We start from the raw sequence: 17,671 nt of genomic DNA, 5'->3' as shown, positions 1-17,671 counted from the left end.
CTGGGGTGGGGGTGATGGAGCAGGGAGCCATTATGTTTTATCGCCTTCTAAGTCCTCAGACACTTGATTTTGTACCAATCTGTGCATGTATCACTTTAAATTTGACAATGTTTTTAATGTCCCCTCCTCCAAACAGAGTCTCTGATCTGTCTAGTAAAGGCCACTTCTCCCCACAAAGCCTGGGGGAAGTGACCAGCACTGGACATGGTGCGTCCGACCCGTCTAGCCATGGCCCTCTGCACCCGCCCCCATGCCGGTGTTCCTTACCAGGCCCAAACTGGGATGTGTAGTTCTCTATCCCTGCGAGGTCCAGGTAGTGGTTTCTCCTCTCAATGTTCTCGTCCACGCAATGGTGGTAGCAGCCGGCCTGCTCCGGGCGGCTGTTGCCCTGGAACCTGCCGTGAGGGAGGCCTGTGAGGGACCAGGCACTGGGCTCTGGGGGACACCCCACAGGCTGCCAGAAGGCCACAGGACAAATACTGGACCCCTGGATCGTCCCTCTGGGTCTTGGAGTGAGGGGACGGGAGGACGGGACCTCTTTGCAACCTCTGTCTCCATCTCCACCCTGCCCACGAGACACAGCCCCCTGCCAGCCTCCTGCAGTTGCTGGGAAGAGTGGAGAGGGTTTCCCCTTGAACAGGCCAAAGGCAAATGTGCAGAGTTATTGGTGAGGATTCAAGGATACTCCAAACCAGGCTCAAGCCACAGATACCCACTGCAGCCAGGCAGCCAGTACCTGGGTTCCCCGGGGGGCAGGGGCAGCGGAACCCCCACACTTGGTGTTGAGCCTGGCAGACTCCACGACCTGCCCAAACCCAGGGGCCTCACCAGCACATATGTGTGTGGGGGTATTAGAGTGAGTGTGTGCGAGTGAGCAAATGCATGTGTGCATTGTGTGTGAGCATATGTATCTGTACATGTGTGCATGTGCGTGTGCTTTGGGTGTGTGTACAGGTGTGGGTGTACATGTGTGCATGTGTGGTGTGCAAGTGTGATGGATGTTTGCAAATATGTGACTATGTGTGGGCATGTGATTACATTGTGTATGTGTATTTCCATGTCTTGGGTGTTTGTGTGTGTGTGTCTGTATGGGGTTGCATCTGTGAATATGTATGTTATTGTACATGTGTGCACATGCATATGTGTTTTCACAAGTGTGTGCATGTGCACATGTGCTTATATTTGTGTGCATGGCCATGTGCACAAGTGTATTCTATCAGCGTGCAGTATCAGGAGTGTGACAGTGTGTGTGGGTATGGTGTGTGGGTGGATGTGCACATGTGTGCACATTACTGTGTCTACAGCTGTGTGTGAATGTGCATGCATGTTTGAGTGTGTGAGTGTGTGTAAGTGTGCCGGCACAGGCCTCCTTCCTCCCCTGCAGGACGCTGGGCCACCTGCTCCTCCTTCCAGTTCCACTGTGGTCTGCCCACCTCCTGCAGGCCAGCACCCCCCCCCCCAGCTGGCCTCTGGCCCGGCCTCTGCCTGCCATGCCCTGCTCTGACCAGCTGCCTTCTCCCTCCTGGAGAGGACTGACCCCTCTAGGTGCTTCCATACTGCCCACCCACAGGTGTGACTGGCTGCACACCTGCGGCTCTGTTGTCACTCAAAGCTTGTCCTTAAATAGCCTCTTCCATCCCCTTTGCAGGTGCAGAAGTGACAAGAGGTGACATAACTGCAGCCTCGTGAGCTGTTACCACAATTTTGACCCCCCCCCCCCCATGTCTGAAAATAAACGTGTCCCAGGCCACCCTAGGGAGGGAGAGGCACTTGGGCTTTGTCTTACTGCACGGGAACAGGCCACCTCATCCAGCAGGGACACCACCACACGGAGTCCCAGGAGCTGCCCCAAGCCCGTCCACAGTGAGGGGAGGTACGCAGGCACCCAGCCCACGCTGCGTCCACCCCACGCACTGCCACGGGGCTCGGCATCAGCACCACGGGCCACAGCTCCTCAGCTTTCTAAGGTTTGATTGTGGAGCTGTGTGCGAGATCCTCGGCCCCTGAAGAGAGCCAGACTAGAGCCTCTAGCTCGGCATCTCTCAGGTGCAGGCACACAGCTGGTGCTCAATAGGTGTCAGGAGCAGCAGGCTGCCACGGGTGCGTGCCTCCGGTACCTGAGGGGCGCTCGCTGCCTCTTCTCCCAGCTCCGCAGCTCTTCGGCCGGCTTGGTCTCTGCTCTGGGCCTGGTGCTCTGCAGGTCTGAGTCCCCCCGCAGCACAAGAAGCATCTATGAGTGGCTGGCTCCTGGCCCTGCCCGGGGCTGCCTGGCACGCAGCCACAGAAAACTGCCCACAGCAGCTTTGCCCCCACTCTGTGGAAGGGTCCCTGAGCTGACACTAAATACAGGGGTCTCGCAGCTACTTGTCCCACTGACTGCCTGCTGGGACTCCTCAGCAGGCCTTCAAGGCCAGCCCCTGCCGTCCCCAGCTCCACTTGCTGGCTGCTTGCCAGGCCCAGGCCACCTGCACACCTGGCCAGAGCAGGGCCTCCCTTGGGGAATCCCCCCTTCCCCAACCCCGCCCTAGCCCTTCAGGACCCACCAGACCCCCATGGTGCAGGGTGGCTGCCCGCAGAGCCCGGGAAGCCCCTCCCTCTCCAGGCACTGCCCACTGGACATGGTGGGTCCCTCACCGGCTTGACTGAGGAGGGTGCTCCTCTTGCTCTGGCTCCCATCGGGGGCCACGGTGAGCTTCACCCGCAGGGTCTTGCTGGAGGCCGGGGAGTGGTTGACGGAGGAGTCGACCACCTCGTAGATGGTGTGCAGCAGGCTGGTGATGTCCTGCGGGGAGCAAGCGACACCCGCCGGGGGTCAGCACAGCGCCCTCACAGGTCTGCTTGGCGCTCACTGCTGGGACCCCCGGCCGCCCCAAGCAGAGACGGAGGCAGAAGCATAGATGGGGGGCTGGATCTGGAGGTCCTAGAAGCAGGACTGAGAGCAGCGCGGATGGGGGGAGAAAAACGTGTTCAGAAAAATTCAGAGGGCAGGTTCAGCCACGGGCCACTGGGGTCCAGTGACACTGGGCACTCTGAGGGACCATGTGGAATCTGTCCCCAGTAGCCTCACTGCTGGGTGGTGGGTTTACAAACCAGCCCCATTCCCTCCCACTCCCTAGAAAAGGTGCCCCGTGGATGCCACACCCCGGTGCTTCTAGCCTGTCCTGCAAGGGCTGAGCTACTCCCCGCACCACAGGAAGCTCTCTGGCTGCGCACTGTCCCCAGAGCACCAGGTGGACCGAGAGGTGGACCCAGGGAACATGGAACTGGGGCACGGGTAGCATCTGGTCGGATGAACATCTTCTGAGCAAAAAATGGAAAAGCAGATGTGTTCCTACTGGGCATGGACTTGGCCCTCCCCGTCCTATGTCAAAGCCACCCAGTCTGTGGCCCTCGGTTACGGCAGCTGAGCTGCCCAAGACAGTCCCTAGAAGACAGTCTGCGAGAACCTGACCAAATCTCCTCTCTGGGCCTCAGTGACCCCCTGAACCCTAACTGGGTCTCCAGCAGCATCCGTGCCTCAAAGACTCTGAGAGGGTGGGGGGTCCCAGTCCCCAGGCTAGGCTCCCTTGGTTCTGGGACCTGCTAGGGTCTTTTGTAGGGCAGCTCCCTGCTTTAAATGATATTGGAACCTTCTGGAAAAGATCTTTCCTCTCCGTCCACCAGGTCCACAGACAGTTTTTCTGCTCGTGAGCTCCGACAGACTCCACCTCCCTTTCCTCCTTTGGCCGAGGAGGCAGAGGAGGCCGAGGAGGCAGAGGAGGCAGAGGAGGCAGAGGAGGCAGAGGAGGCAGAGGAGCCCCAGGCTGGGCGTGTGGCGGGGGGAGCTGAGTGGTGGGGTCAGTCTGGAGCCAATCCCACCCACGGGAGGACAGTACTCAGCTCAGCTGACTTGCCCCTTGACTCTGTGGGCTGAGGGTCATCTCAGAGCCAGAAATCCAGAACCTTCTGTAAAATCCTCGGAATCGTGGATATTGACAACTCACTTTAGTTTTTAACTAAAGCCTCAGAAGGACCAGATGGCACGTGTTGGGGTCTGACTGAACTGGGGGGGGCTGCCGGCGACAGCCAGGCTCCAGCCCTCACTCGGGGTCCCCTCGACTCTCCCGGCTCTTTGGGCCAGGCCCATGGGGACCTGCCCCCTCCCTTCCTTCCCTGAGCTCCTCTGAACAGTCACATCACCCTCTCTCTCACCATCTTGGGAAGCCCATGAGGAGGGGTCACCAGGAAGGTGAAGCAATCGAAGTCCACCCCCCGCATCCCCAAAGCATCAGATGCCATAGAGGGTGCGGCCCCACCTTGTGGCCTCAGCAGGTCCTGGCTGATCCAGGGTCAAGGATAAGGAATTCCACCTTGAGGAGCAGCCTGTGGGAGCAGGGGGCAGGCATGCAGCAGGGGGCCCTGACCCTGTGCTCTGCAAAGTCCCCAGGACCAAGGTGGGGCCCTCCTGGAGGTCTCCAGGCCACCGGGAGTGTGTCCTCAAAGGGAACTGTGCAACTCCAGCTCTGGTCCTCTCTCTCTACTTCCTGGCCACAAGGTGAGAGGTTCTGTCCATAGAATGTGCCACCCACCACAGGCCAAAGGCCACAGGGCCAACCAAACACGGGCTAGAACCTGCAGCCTCTGAGCCGAAACAACCCGTTCTCTTGACAAGCCGACCATCTCCTGCTCTGTGACAGCCACGGACAGTGAACACCGTTACCCATAAATCTATCTACCACATCTACTATAAGTGCTCCCTGACCCAGGAGGAGATAAAGCCGCTGAGCCTCTCAGGGACACGGTGAAGTCCCCCGTGCTGGACCAGAGGCAGGTGAGGAGCCCAGCCATGCCGATCCAGAACACAGGAAGCAAAGGAATGACACCAAGCTGCCCGCAGGTCCCTTTGGTATGGACAATCAAATACAGTTGCCCTCCAGGGCCTTGGAGCTGGTGGACAGGCCCCGCAGACCCCCGCCCGAGCTGTGTCTCTCCTGTGAGGCAGCCGGCCTCCTTCAGCTCCCCCGCGGCCTCGTGCTGGGCCTCCCCTCCCTGCCCTGCAGCCTGCAGCTGCCGCTCAGCACCCAGCTCCTCCTCCAGGGAGCCCTCCCTGCACCCTGCAGGCTCCGCCGACCGCCCTGCTAATGTCCACAAAACTCAGCGGCTGACGCCATCCTAAAATGGTCTTCCACGCCCACTGGGCCGTCAGAGTCAAGAGGTGAGGAGCCCTGCTGTCCGTCCCCGCAGTGTCCTGCAGCTGGCGTGGAGCAGGTGCCCGGCTGGTGAAGCCACCGGCATGGAGAAAGGGGAGAGGAATCTGGGGGAGCAAGCTATGGGAGGAGGGCTCTGAGGGGGAGAGAGGTGGCCCCGCGAAGGGGGCAGGACGAGGGAGACCACGAGGGCAGCACGCTGTGACCAGAGCTGTGGCTGCAGAGCCACGTGCCAGGCTCTTGAGAGCAGGGCTGCTCATTCCTGTGACAATGCAGGAGGGACCGTGGAGCCTGGGGTGCCTGCCCTGCCCAAGCTCCTGAACCAAATAGCCGGGCACCGGAAGTGGCCTGGGGTGGCCAGGCCCCGCCCCTAGAGCTGGGGACGTAGAGAAGTAAACAAGGCAGGACTCTCCGGGGACTGGTCCTTCTCCAGGGCACTGTGGGCCTCCTGGCCCTCCCCAGCAGCACTGACCAGGCTCAGTGCAGGGCCTGGGTGCCCCTTCCTGCCTGTCACCTCTCCCCACCTTCCTGCGGCACCAGGAGGGCCTCTGCATTTCCCCGAAGCTCCTGGCGCCTCGCTCCCCACCCCCCAACCCCAGCCGCTGCCAGCTGCACCCTCTCTCAGGAGCAGACTGGCACGGGCCGGGGAGTCAGCAGAGGCGGAGGGTCAGGTCCCCAGGCCCAGGGGCCTGACGGTGGCCAGGAGACCCCACAGGTGCACTCACCTCGCGGGTGACCTTGCCATTGTTGTCAAAGTCATACAGGGTGAAGGTCCACTCCTGCCGGCTGTCCTCCTCCACGGACACATCACACTGTAGCTCCTGGGCACAAACGGACGGACAGGGCTGGTCACCTACCACATGGACACTGGCCGAAGTCTTGGGTCCAGAGGCCAGGCCATGGGGCAGCCCCCTGGCCTCCCCAGACCCTGAGGGAAAGAGGAGCACAATGACCCACGTGTGACCAGGGAGAGACCCACAGGGCACAGCGGTCTCTGGGTCTTCAAAGGCAAGGGAACGCCATCTGGGAGGAGGCTTCGCGGCCTCAGGGAGGCTGAGCCTGGACCAAGGGCCAGAAGCCACTGGAAGGCAACTGGAAGCCAGGCAGGACCCAGGACGGGCCACCTGAGCCGCAAGGCAGCAGAGGATGGCCGGGGACAGCCGAAACTCCAGGCTCCACCAGGCCTCGCCCGGCTGGGCTCTCCACAGCTGTGGACACTGGAGCCACCACGTCCTCATGCCTCAGTTTCCCCTCCATAAACCACGGAGAATGACAGCCTCTAGCCCGTCACACTGCTGAGAAGAGGAAACTCTCCCCCGCAGCCGCAGCACGGTCAGCACGTCCACCTCCCACCACGGGCACCAGCGTCTCCTGCTGGCGCAGCCCCGAAGACCCCAGAGGCACCCTGGACATGGGCGGGACAGGAGGCAGGGGACAGGAGCCAGGGGACAAACACCCACCTCCTCACCTCTCCATGGGACACACTGAGCACTTGCTATATGGCTCCTCTGTCCCCAGAGGGACAGAGCCCCGGTTGCCGGTGGAGGTGACCCGTGTGTCACCCCACCCTTTATGAGCCTCTCTCCCCTGCTCCCGAGCACCCTCTTCCCGGGACCCTTCCAGGACACCGTCCATCCCCATGTCCTGGTCTAAGGTCCACTCTGCAGGAAGGGAAGAGGGAGCACGGGCGGCAGACTCTGCGCTCGGCACACCGTTGGCCCCAGGAGAAGCCAGTCCATAGCGGCTGTCCTCTGCTCTGACGGTCAACCCAACTCCTCACCGCAACTGGCAGCGTCCATGTCTAACTCCAGGGACCCAAACTGGGAAGTGGTGCGCTCTGTCACCACGGTCTGTAGGCGGAGGCCAGCTGGGATCACAGGGACAGGGCTCCAACCAGCACCACTTGGGGAAAGAGGCCCTCAAGAGCCACCAGATTCCGTACACCTGAGGACAGGTGTTCCCCGAGGATCTCACTCCACCTGTCCTTCCTCTGCCACATGCCACATGCTCACAAGGCAGGACCATAGGCTCTGCCCCCCAAAGGGGACCTGGCCTGCGTAGGCTGGCAGGAGTATGTTCAGCACGGCCTCCCTGCCCGGCCTCCCTGCCCAGAGGCCGTCTCTTCCTCTGGAGGCCCCCTGAGTTCAATGTCGGCCTTCCTCAGTGTTGACGAGTCCTTGAGCTACGCGCCAAGGCCTGCCCCGCTCTCCAAGGGTGTCACGACACATGTGCCTTCACCAACACACACCCACACACGCCTACCCCCCACCTACCCATCCACACACCTCACACACACCCACACACGCCTAATTAACACACCAACCCCCACACACCTCCCCACACCGATACACACATGTCCACACCCATGCCTGCCCACACACCCCTACACACGTCCACACCCACACCACCCGCATGCACACCTGTGCCCACATACACCTACACACATGCCTAACCACACGGAGCGTCCACCGTTTCCAAGACAGTTACACCAGGCCCTCGGAACGCGAGTGCGGCCATCGCCCGGCCTCCGTGGTGCGCGCACTGCTCGGCCCGCCCTACCCACCTGGGCTTTTCAGGTGAGCGCTCTCCACGGGCCACGCACGGCTCAGTCCCAAGTCAGAAAGAGCACCCTGGGGCTTTCAGCAGCCAGACGCCTGGGTCTGGACCTTCCTCCGGCTGCTGGGCTTGGCCCTCAGCTTTGCCAGGCACCCAGGAGACCCTGTGGGGACCCAGGTGGCTCAGGACAGGGCTGAGCTCCAGGAGAAGGGGGCAGCCCTAGCCCCTCATGGACACCCTTCCTGGACCCCTCGGCCCTGCAGTCAGGGCCCCTGACCGGTCTCCCCGGCTGCCCCCAGGCCCACCACCCCTGGGCAGGCCCCCACTCAGCAGATCCCACACACCAGGCTGGGCCTTTCCAGGCCCCATGCTCCTGCTGGCCCCTGTGCCTGAAGGGCCCTGCTGTCCCAAGGGCTCCCTGGCACCCTGGCCCCAAACCTACTCCTGCACGCAGAGGCACAGTCCCAGTGCCACCTGCCACACACTGCCCCTCCGCAGGCACCGCGGTGTGAGACGGCCAAAGCATCCCCTCCTCTACCCCTGTCCCCACCTCTGCCTGCACTGGGTGACCACCCGCCCTTCAGATGCCCATCTCATCGCTGACTGTGCGGCCACTAGTCTGGGTCCCTCTTCTGTCCCCCTGACCACGCTGCTCACTCTGTAAGGGCAAAATCTGTGCCCAGGTCACTGCTGGGCCCCTGGCCACCACCAGGTGCCCAACCCGCACTGGTGGGAAAGCAGGGACGTGTGGACTGTGAGGGACACCCTCTTCAGCAGCGGGTGCCACACAGCCTCCCTGTGTGCTGAGATCATGATCATCCCCACTGCCCAGGTGACGCAAGGGAGGCTGGGCTGCTGAGGACTTGCCCACAGTCACAGAGCCGACTCCGAGCCCTGGCTGGGGCCTTGGGTGGAGAGCAGAGGCGGGGGGTAGGACAGGGAGGGCCCAGAGGCGCAGGCGAGCTCTGCGCAGCGGCTGGGTCTGCTCTCAACCCCTGGCCCTGGGCTCCGTGTGCAGACGGGCCTCGGGTACCGCTGGGGTCAGGCCAGGGGCAGGCCTCACAGACAGGAGCTCTGGGAGGGCATGTGCCTAGGCTGACCCCACGGAAACTGAGGCCTAGTCACCCCCCACCTGAGAGTCCCACCTGTGTGCCAGGCAGCCTCCAGGGGCTGCCAGGGAGGCCAAGGCAACAGGCCCAGAGAGGACGCAGCAGACAGGGTCAGAGCCTGCCCTTCCCTGATGCTCTGGCTCTGCCCACACGGCAAGGTCAGGGACGGGCAGCACGGGGTCCCCGGGGCGGGTGCTGAGCCAAGGACACCCTGAGGTGGCAGCAGGAGTCTCTCGCCGTGGGCAGCTCCTCAGGTGAGGGCTCTCTCGTCTGCCCATCACACAGGAAGGGACGGCCCAGCGTCTCCCCTGGGCTGGGCCCCAGCAAGGGACACTCACTTCGAACTTCAGCTGCTTCTTGGAGCCTGGGCAGGATTCGCTCCCCCTCTCCAGCCTCTTCCCGTCTCCGCCACCTGGGCCTGGGCCCGGGCCTGGGCTGTCGGTCTTCTCGGGTGGCAGGGCCACTGCAGGGGGGAGGGGAGAAAGCATGAGGGGAGGGCTGAAGTGGGGGCTGCAAAGGCTTTGTCCCCGGGGACTAGAGTGCAGGACACCCTCACCACAGTGCCCGGCGCACCCTGCCTTGCCCGCTGGCCAGCACTGCAGCCCTTACTCTTGGCCCCGGGGAGGCCGGGCTGCCCGGGGGGCCCTCCGTGGTGCGTCCACGCCAGTCACTCAGGGTACCGCTGTGGCCTGGGCTCCCCACTTGCTGACATTTTGCAGCTTAGGTAAAGCAGCCTGTGACTTTGGTGCCCCACAGGGACATGGCCACTCAGGGCAGGCTCTGGCCACAGAGCAGGTGGATAAGGGCACAGGGGGGCACTGGGAGCCAGAGAAGGAAACACAGGGGTCCTGTGGTGACGTCCTGGCCTTCTCAAAGATGCTACCTGCCTGGCCCAGCATATGGACATTAGTGGGCAGACAGGCTGAGTGGCAGACAGCTCAACTGGGTTGACTGACAAAGGGACAGGCACACCAGCGCCTCACACCAAGGGTCTCCGGGGGCTGCTCACCCTGAGCCTTGTGTGCCCACTCTGCTGGCCCAGGTCCCCCCTCTGCCCGAGGGCCTGGCTCTCTGTGTTCTTTCAAGAGCAGGAGGAGGACCTACGGGCACCTCTTCCCTATGGACACCTCCGAGAGACGGCAGAAGGGCAGCTCCGGGCAGCACCCCCAACCTGGACCCAGGACCCAGGCTACGAGTCCCTATCTGCCCGTCCCGGCCCTGCCTGGCAGAGGAAGACTGGATTGTTGTGCACGACACGCCCACAGCCCCTCCCTCCTTAAATCCCCTTTGCTGACCTGGGCCGCCATTTCCTGGTCCCCCTCAGGCACCTCCCCTGGCCATCCCGACTCCAGGTGGCCAGTCTGGCAGGAGCCCTGTGAGGAGCTGAGGGGCCCTAATCAGTCAGAAGGGCACGGCTGGACTTCTCAGAAGGGCAGGAACCTGGAGACAGGGGGGCCAGGCCAGGAGCAGGGTGAGCACTTGCCCCCCCCCCCCCACGGGCTCGCACACCTCGCTTGGCACACGCGCCCCGCCAGCAGCTGGGGGAGGGACGGCTGGGCTCCCTCATGGGGCCAGGGCCACAGCCCGTCCCAGCTCCTGTCCTGAGGTGGCTGCTCTTCCCAGCAGTTCTCTTCAGCGACCCTTCCTGTCATATCCGGGGCCACCATGCCCGGGCCACCATGCCCGGGCCCTGTGCACACGGCCGAGCACCCGCCATCTCCCACCTTGGTCCCCGCGGGCCCTATGAGGCAGGTCCTCCCATTAGCTCCATTTCCCACAGGGGAGCTGGGGTGCCAAGGGGTGCAGCGGGGACAGGACAGGGCTGGGACCTGGGCCACCTGCCAGGCTGCCCCTCGGTGCCCTTCATTCAGCCGCTGCCCTTTGCCACTGACCGGGGAGTGCTGTCTCTGCCCGGGTCCAGGTCCTCCCAGCACTGACCCTGAGCGGGTTCTGAACCTTCCCTGGGTGTCACTTCCCCAGCGGTCAATCAGGGACACTAATGGTTCCTTCCCAGGGGACTCGGGTGAGGACTCCATGAGCCTGACTGTGAGGGGCCGGAAGGCTGGGCCAGCACACGGTCCAGCCCCCAGTGGGTCAGGGGACGCAGGCCCCACGGGAAGTCCTCGGGGAGTCAGGAGGCGCCTCAATCACCCAACAGGTTGGGGGCAGGTGGGAGGGCGCTGGAGCTGGTGCAGACAGGGTGGGCCAGGAAGGCCACCCCAGCACCCCCAGCGGCCCTCCCCAGCTCCCTGCAGCCCCGTCCTCGTCTCCCCGACTCCAGCACAGAGCGCCTCTGTCCCTCCGTCCCCTAGGGCAAGGTGACAGTTTCTTAAAGCCATCGGGAGCCCCCGTGGGGGACTGGGTACAGAAACTGAGCAGCTCCTTTGCTGCGGCTGCACAGACGAGGCCAACCGAGCGCTGACCTAGAAGAACAGCAGCGTCCCCCTGGAGGGCCGGGCCCTGGCGCCCTTGCCCCGGGACAGAGGCTGGGGCAGGCCGCTGACGTCACCTGTGACACAAAGCCCTCACCCCTGCTCCTCTAAAGCAACCCCCACGGCAGGGTGCCCCGCTCCAGGGGGTCCCCGAGCCCCTGGAGGACAAGCAGGTGACCAGCCAGGGACCCAGGGACAGTCAGCATCCAGCCTGGACCACCTGCATCCCAAATCTACCTGGTACCCTGCTGGGTCAGAGCTGCCACCTCACAGGCCCAGGCACCTCCAACAGGCCACCAAGCAGGTGGCACTCCTGCCATCCTGAGTCGGGGAGCTGGGGGTGCCCCCGTCCCAGCACTGAGTGAAGCCGTCAGCCCTAGAAGCCCCCAGCCGAACCCGCAGGTGCAGCAGGGCTGGGCAGGAGTGTCCATCGAGAGGGCACATTGGGGGCTCATGACCTTCTGACTCTGCCACCTCTGGCCTGGGCAGCCTGGGACAAGGCCCTTGATGTCTCTGGACCTCAGTCCCCTTTCTGTAAAGTGGAGGTTGAGGCACCTCCCTCACAGAGCTGCTGGGAGAGGGCCACGCGGAGACTGCTCCCTGAATGCAGTGGCTGGCATACAGTAAGCACTCAATAGATGCTGGCTTTGGAAAAGATGTGGCTGAGCCCAGATCCACATGATACCCTTGTTCCAAAACTGTCCCAACTGAGTAAAACCAGGAAGAGAGGGTGGCCTGCAACAGCCCCCTCCACGCCCCCTCCCTGGGGCCGGCGGTGGGGGTGGGGGAAGAAAGAAAAACAATGCCCGGCCGTCCTCAAAGTCATGGCTTCCACCCAGGGCCAGAGACGCAAGTGGGCAGGCTTCTCGAAACCCAAGCTCAAATTCAAATAGATGTTATCACAAAGGCACCTTCAGGATCAGTGTGGCCTTTCACGGTCCACCTCCATCCTCATCCTCGTCCTCGTCCTCCCCTGGAGCACCCACCCCGGCCATGCCCAGGAGAACCCGTGTCCCCTCAGGTCCTCCCCTGTCCCCTTCTCTTCTCCTTACCCCGGTGGGTGCCCCCCACCCTCACACGGCTTCCCCAGAGCCCAGCCTGGCCGATGGTCCTCTCTGCACCTCATCCCAGCCCAGCTCCGAAGACCTCGCAGCCAGGGGTCACCAGCCGGCCAGGCCCTTCCCAGGCTGGGACAGCACACCTGGGAAGTAGCACTGTGACCCAGGGTCAGGGACCAGGACCATCAGCATCCCTCTGTCCCCATCCCAAGCCTTTCCACCTTTTGCTGTCTCCCACCCAAGAGGCGGAGGCAGAGAACCCGTCCCACGCCACCCAGGCCCCAAGCCAGGGGCAGAGACTGGGACTCAGGGTTCCTGAGGCTGATCCACAGAGGATCCTCTGAAGTCCCCAGGGCACCCTGTACAGAGCAGAACCCACCCCGCCGCAGGCTCCAGGCAAGCAGCGAGGGTGCTCACTGCAGGCCGTGGTCACACCAGCCAGGACAGAGGGACAGCATTCTGTTGAGATAGACTTCGGCATCTGAGTCTCCTCTACCCTCTGCCTCTGATCCAAAAAGAAGGGCAGGGGAAGGGAAAGGAGGGGAGAAAGAGGCCTTCCACCTGCCTAGAAAGCACTTCCTGCAACAGTGCAGAAAGCGGGAACTGCATCGGTCTTTGAATAAAGCTTTATTGGGACACAGCCTCAATCACACACGTTGTCTCTGGTGACTTCTGCGCCTCAAAAGCAGACTTGAGCAGTCACTTCAGAGACTATATGGCCCACAAAAGCCAATGACAGGTACTATCTGGCTCTCTGCAGAAAAGTCTGGACAGCTGCTCTCTGCAAATGCAGCCCTCCACCCCAACCAGGGTGCGTGCTTGATGAACTGCATTTCACCTAGAACTCTTCTTGTTTGTCTGGAAACGCTTGTGCAGTACACAACATGACCAACCATACACGGTGGCCATGGAAGATACAAAATCCCTTTTTTGCTTTCTTTTTTTTTTATTGGTTGTTCAAAACATTACATAGTTCTTGATATATCATATTTCACACTTTGATTCAAATGGGTTATGAACTCCCATTTTTACCCCGTATACAGATTGCAGAATCACATCAGTTACACTTCCACTAATTTACATATTGACATACTCATGTCTGTTGTATTCTGCTGCCTTTCCTATCCTCTACTATCCCCCCTCCCCTCCCCTCCCCTCTTCTCTCTCTACCCCATCTACTGTAATTCATTTCTCCCCCTTGTATTTTTTTCCCTTTCCCCTCACTTCCTCTTGTATGTAATTTTGTATAACTCTGAGGGTCTCCTTCCATTTCCGAGCAATTTCCCTTCTCTCTCCCTTTCCCTCCCACCTCTCATCCCTGTTTAATGTTAGTCATCTTCTCATGCTCTTCTTCCCTACTCTGTTCTTAGTTACTCTCCTTATATCAAAGAAGACATTTGGCATTTGTTTTTTAGGGATTGGCTAGCTTCACTTAGCATAATCTGCTCTAATGCCATCCATTTCCCTCCAAATTCTATAATTTTGTCATTTTTTTTTTAGAGAGAGTGAGAGAGGAGAGAGAGAGAGAATTTTTAATATTTATTTTTTAGTTCTCGGCGGACACAACATCTTTGTTGGTATGTGGTGCTGAGGATCGAACCCGGGCTGCACGCATGCCAGGCGAGCGCCCTACCGCTTGAGCCACACCCCCAGCCCAATTTTGTCATTTTTTAATGCAGAGTAATACTCCATTGTATATAAATGCCACATTTTTTTTTATCCATTCGTCTATTGAAGGGCATCTAGGTTGCTTCCACAGTCTTGCTATTGTGAATTGTGCTGCTATGAACATCGATGTAGCAGTGTCCCTGTAGCATGCTGTTTTTAGGTTTTTAGGGAATAGACCCAGAAGGGAAATAGCTGGGTCAAATGGTGGTTCCATTCCCAGCTTTCCAAGAAATCTCCATACTGCTTTCCAAATTGGCTGCATCAATTTGCAGTCCCACCAACAATGTACAAGTGTACCCTTTTCCCCACATCCTCGCCAGCACTTGTTGTTTGACTTCATAATGGCTGCCAATCTTACTGGAGTGAGATGATATCTTAGGGTGGTTTTGATTTGCATTTCTCTGACTGCTAGAGATGGTGAGCATTTTTTCATGTACTTGTTGATTGATTGTATGTCCTCCTCTGAGAAGTGTCTGTTCAGGTCCTTGGCCCATTTGTTGATTGGGTTATTTGTTATCTTATTGTCTAATTTTTTGAGTTCTTTGTATACTCTGGATATTAGGGCTCTATCTGAAGTGTGAGGAGTAAAGATTTGTTCCCAGGATGTAGGCTCCCTATTTACCTCTCTTATTGTTTCTTTTGCTGAGAAAAAAATTTTTAGTTTGAGGAAGTCCCATTTGTTGATTCTAGATATTAATTCTTGTGCTATGGGTGTCCTATTGAGGAATTTGGAGCCCGACCCCACAGTATGTAGGTCGTAGCCAACTTTTTCTTCTATCAGATGCCTTGTCTCTGATTTGATATCAAGCTCCTTGATCCATTTTGAGTTAACTTTTGTGCATGGCGAGAGAAAGGGATTCAGTTTCATTTTGTTGCATATGGATTTCCAGTTTTCCCAGCACCATTTGTTGAAGATGCTATCCTTCCTCCATTGCATGCTTTTAGCCCATTTATCAAATATAAGATAGTTGTAGTTTTGTGGGTTGGTTTCTGTGTCCTCTATTCTATACCACTGGCCCACCCGCCTGTTTTGGTACCAGTACCATGCTGTTTTTGTTACTATTGCTCTGTAGTATAGTTTGAAGTCTGGTATTGCTATACCACCTGATTCACACTTCTGCTTAGCATTGTTTTTGCTATTCTGGGTCTTTTATTTTTCCATATGAATTTCATGATTGCTTTCTCTATTTCTACAAGAAATGCCATTGGGATTTTGATTGGCATTGCATTAAACCTGTAGAGAACTTTGGGTAATATCGCCATTTTGATGATGTTAGTTCTGCCTATCCATGAACAGGGTATATTTTTCCATCTTCTAAGATCTTCTTCAATTTCTCTCTTTAAGGTTCTGTAGTTTTCATTGTATAAGTCTTTTACCTCTTTTGTTAGGTTGATTCCCAAGTATTTTATTATTTTTGAGGATATTGTGAATGGAGTGGTTGTCCTAATTTCCATTTCAGAGGGTTTGTCGCTGATATACAGAAATGCCTTTGATTTATGCGTGTTGATTTTATATCCTGCCACTTTGCTGAATTCATTTATTAGCTCTAATAGTTTCTTTGTTGACCCTTTTGGGTCTGCTAGGTATAGAATCATGTCATCTGCAAATAGTGATAATTTAAGTTCTTCTTTTCCTATTTTTATGCCTTTAATTTCTTTCGTCTGTCTAATTGCTCTGGCCAGTGTTTCGAGAACTATATTGAATAGAAGTGGTGAGAGAGGGCATCCCTGTCTTGTACCAGATCTTAGAGGGAATGCCTTCAATTTTTCTCCATTCAGAATGATGCTAGCCTGAGGCTTAGCATAGATTGCTTTTACAATGTTGAGGTATGTTCCTGTTATCCCTATTTTTTCGAGAGTTTTGAACATAAAGGGATGCTGTACTTTGTCGAATGCTTTTTCTGCGTCTATCGAGATGATCATATGGTTCCTATCTTTGAGTCTATTGATGTGGTGAATAACATTTTTTGATTTCCGTATGTTAAACCATCCTTGCATCCCAAGGATGAATCCTACTTGATCATGGTGCACAATTTTTTGATATGATTTTGTATCCGATTCGCCAGAATTTTATTGAGGATTTTTGCGTCTAGGTTCATTAGAGATATAGGTCTGTAGTTTTCTTTCTTTGAGGTGTCTTTGTCTGGTTTAGGAATCAGGGTGATGTTGGCCTCGTAGAATGAATTTGGAAGTTCTCCCTCTTTTTCTATTTCCTGAAATAGCTTGAAAAGTATTGGTGTTAGTTCCTCTTTAAAGGTTTTGTAAAACTCTGCTGTATACCCATCCGGTCCTGGGCTTTTCGTAGTTGGTAGTCTTTTGATGGTTTCTTCTATTTCCTCTATTGTTATTGGTCTGTTCAGGCTGTCTATATCTTCCTGACTCAATCTGGGCAGATCATATGACTTAAGAAATTTATCGATGCCTTCACTATCTTCTATTTTATTGGAGTATAAGGATTCAAAATAATTTCTGATTATCTTTTGTATTTCTGAAGTGTCTGTTGTGATATTGCCTTTTTCATCCCGTATGCTAGTAATTTGAGTTCTCTCTCTTCTTCTCTTCGTTAGCATGGCTAAGGGTCTGTCGATCTTATTTATTTTTTCAAAGAACCAACTTTTAGTTTTATCAATTTTTTCAATTGTTTCTTTTGTTTCGATTTCATTAATTTCAGCTCTGATTTTAATTATTTCTTGCCTTCTACTTCTTTTGCTGTTGTTTTGCTCTTCTTTTTCTAGGATTTTGAGATGAAGTATGAGATCATTTATTTTTTGGTTTTTTCTTTTTTTAAGGAATGAACTCCATGCAATGAATTTTCCTCTTAGAACTGCTTTCAATGTGTCCCATAGATTCCGATATGTTGTGTCTGTGTTTTCATTTAACTCTAAGAAGTTTTTAATTTCCTCCTTGATGTCTTCTATAACCCATTGATCATTCAGTAACCTATTGTTCATTCTCCAAGTGATGCATGATTTTTCCTTCCTTCTTTTATCGTTGATTTTCAGTTTCATTCCATTATGATCAGATAGGATGCATGGTATTATCTCTACTCCTTTATATTGTCTAAGAGTTGCCCTGTGACATAATATATGATCTATTTTTGAGAAGGATCCATGTGCTGCTGAGAAAAAAGTGTAACTGCTTGATGTTGGGTGGTATATTCTATATATGTCAATTAAGTCTAGGTTATTAATTGTGTTATTGAGTTCTATAGTTTCCTTATTCAACTTTTGTTTGGAAGATCTGTCCAGTGGTGATAGAGGTGTGTTGAAGTCTCCCATGATTATTGTATGGTGGTCTATTAGACTCTTGAACTTGAGAAGAGTTTGTTTGATGAACATAGCTGCACCATTGTTTGGGGCATATATATTTATGATTGTTATGTCTTGTTGGTGTATGGTTCCCTTGAGCAGTATGTAGTGTCCCTCTTTATCCCTTTTGATTAACTTTGGCTTGAAATCTATTTTATTTGATATGAGTATGGACACTCCTGCTTGTTTCTGAAGTCCATATGAGTGATATGATTTTTCCCAACCTTTCACCTTCAGTCTATGTATGTCTTTTCCTATCAAATGCGTCTCCTGTAGGCAGCATATTGTTGGGTCATGTTTTGTGATCCATTCTACTAGCCTGTGTCTCTTGATTGGTGAGTTTAAGCCGTTAAC

At 56.3% G+C, this 17,671-nt stretch overlaps 1 protein-coding gene across 1 annotated transcript in view; it reads right to left on the bottom strand.

Annotated features, from left to right (window-relative positions):
* NKD1 (NKD inhibitor of WNT signaling pathway 1) overlaps positions 1-17,671 on the bottom strand; it is an 88,903-nt gene that overhangs the window by 3,735 nt on the left and 67,497 nt on the right. Inside the window, exons 5-9 of the mRNA XM_081273520.1 lie at positions 9,190-9,314; positions 5,912-6,007; positions 2,635-2,782; positions 2,118-2,202; positions 268-395 (exon numbers count right to left, since the gene is read on the bottom strand). Of these exons, the coding sequence (XP_081129646.1) occupies positions 268-395; positions 2,118-2,202; positions 2,635-2,782; positions 5,912-6,007; positions 9,190-9,314 (582 nt within the window). The remainder of the gene's footprint in view (positions 1-267; positions 396-2,117; positions 2,203-2,634; positions 2,783-5,911; positions 6,008-9,189; positions 9,315-17,671) is intronic.

The sequence above is a fragment of the Spermophilus citellus genome (assembly GCF_964194105.1).
Source record: "Spermophilus citellus genome assembly, chromosome: 18".
In the NCBI taxonomy this organism is placed as follows: Eukaryota; Metazoa; Chordata; class Mammalia; order Rodentia; family Sciuridae; genus Spermophilus; species Spermophilus citellus.
The sequence above is the reverse complement of the archived record's forward strand: the minus strand, read 5'-3'. Positions and strand labels throughout refer to the sequence as shown.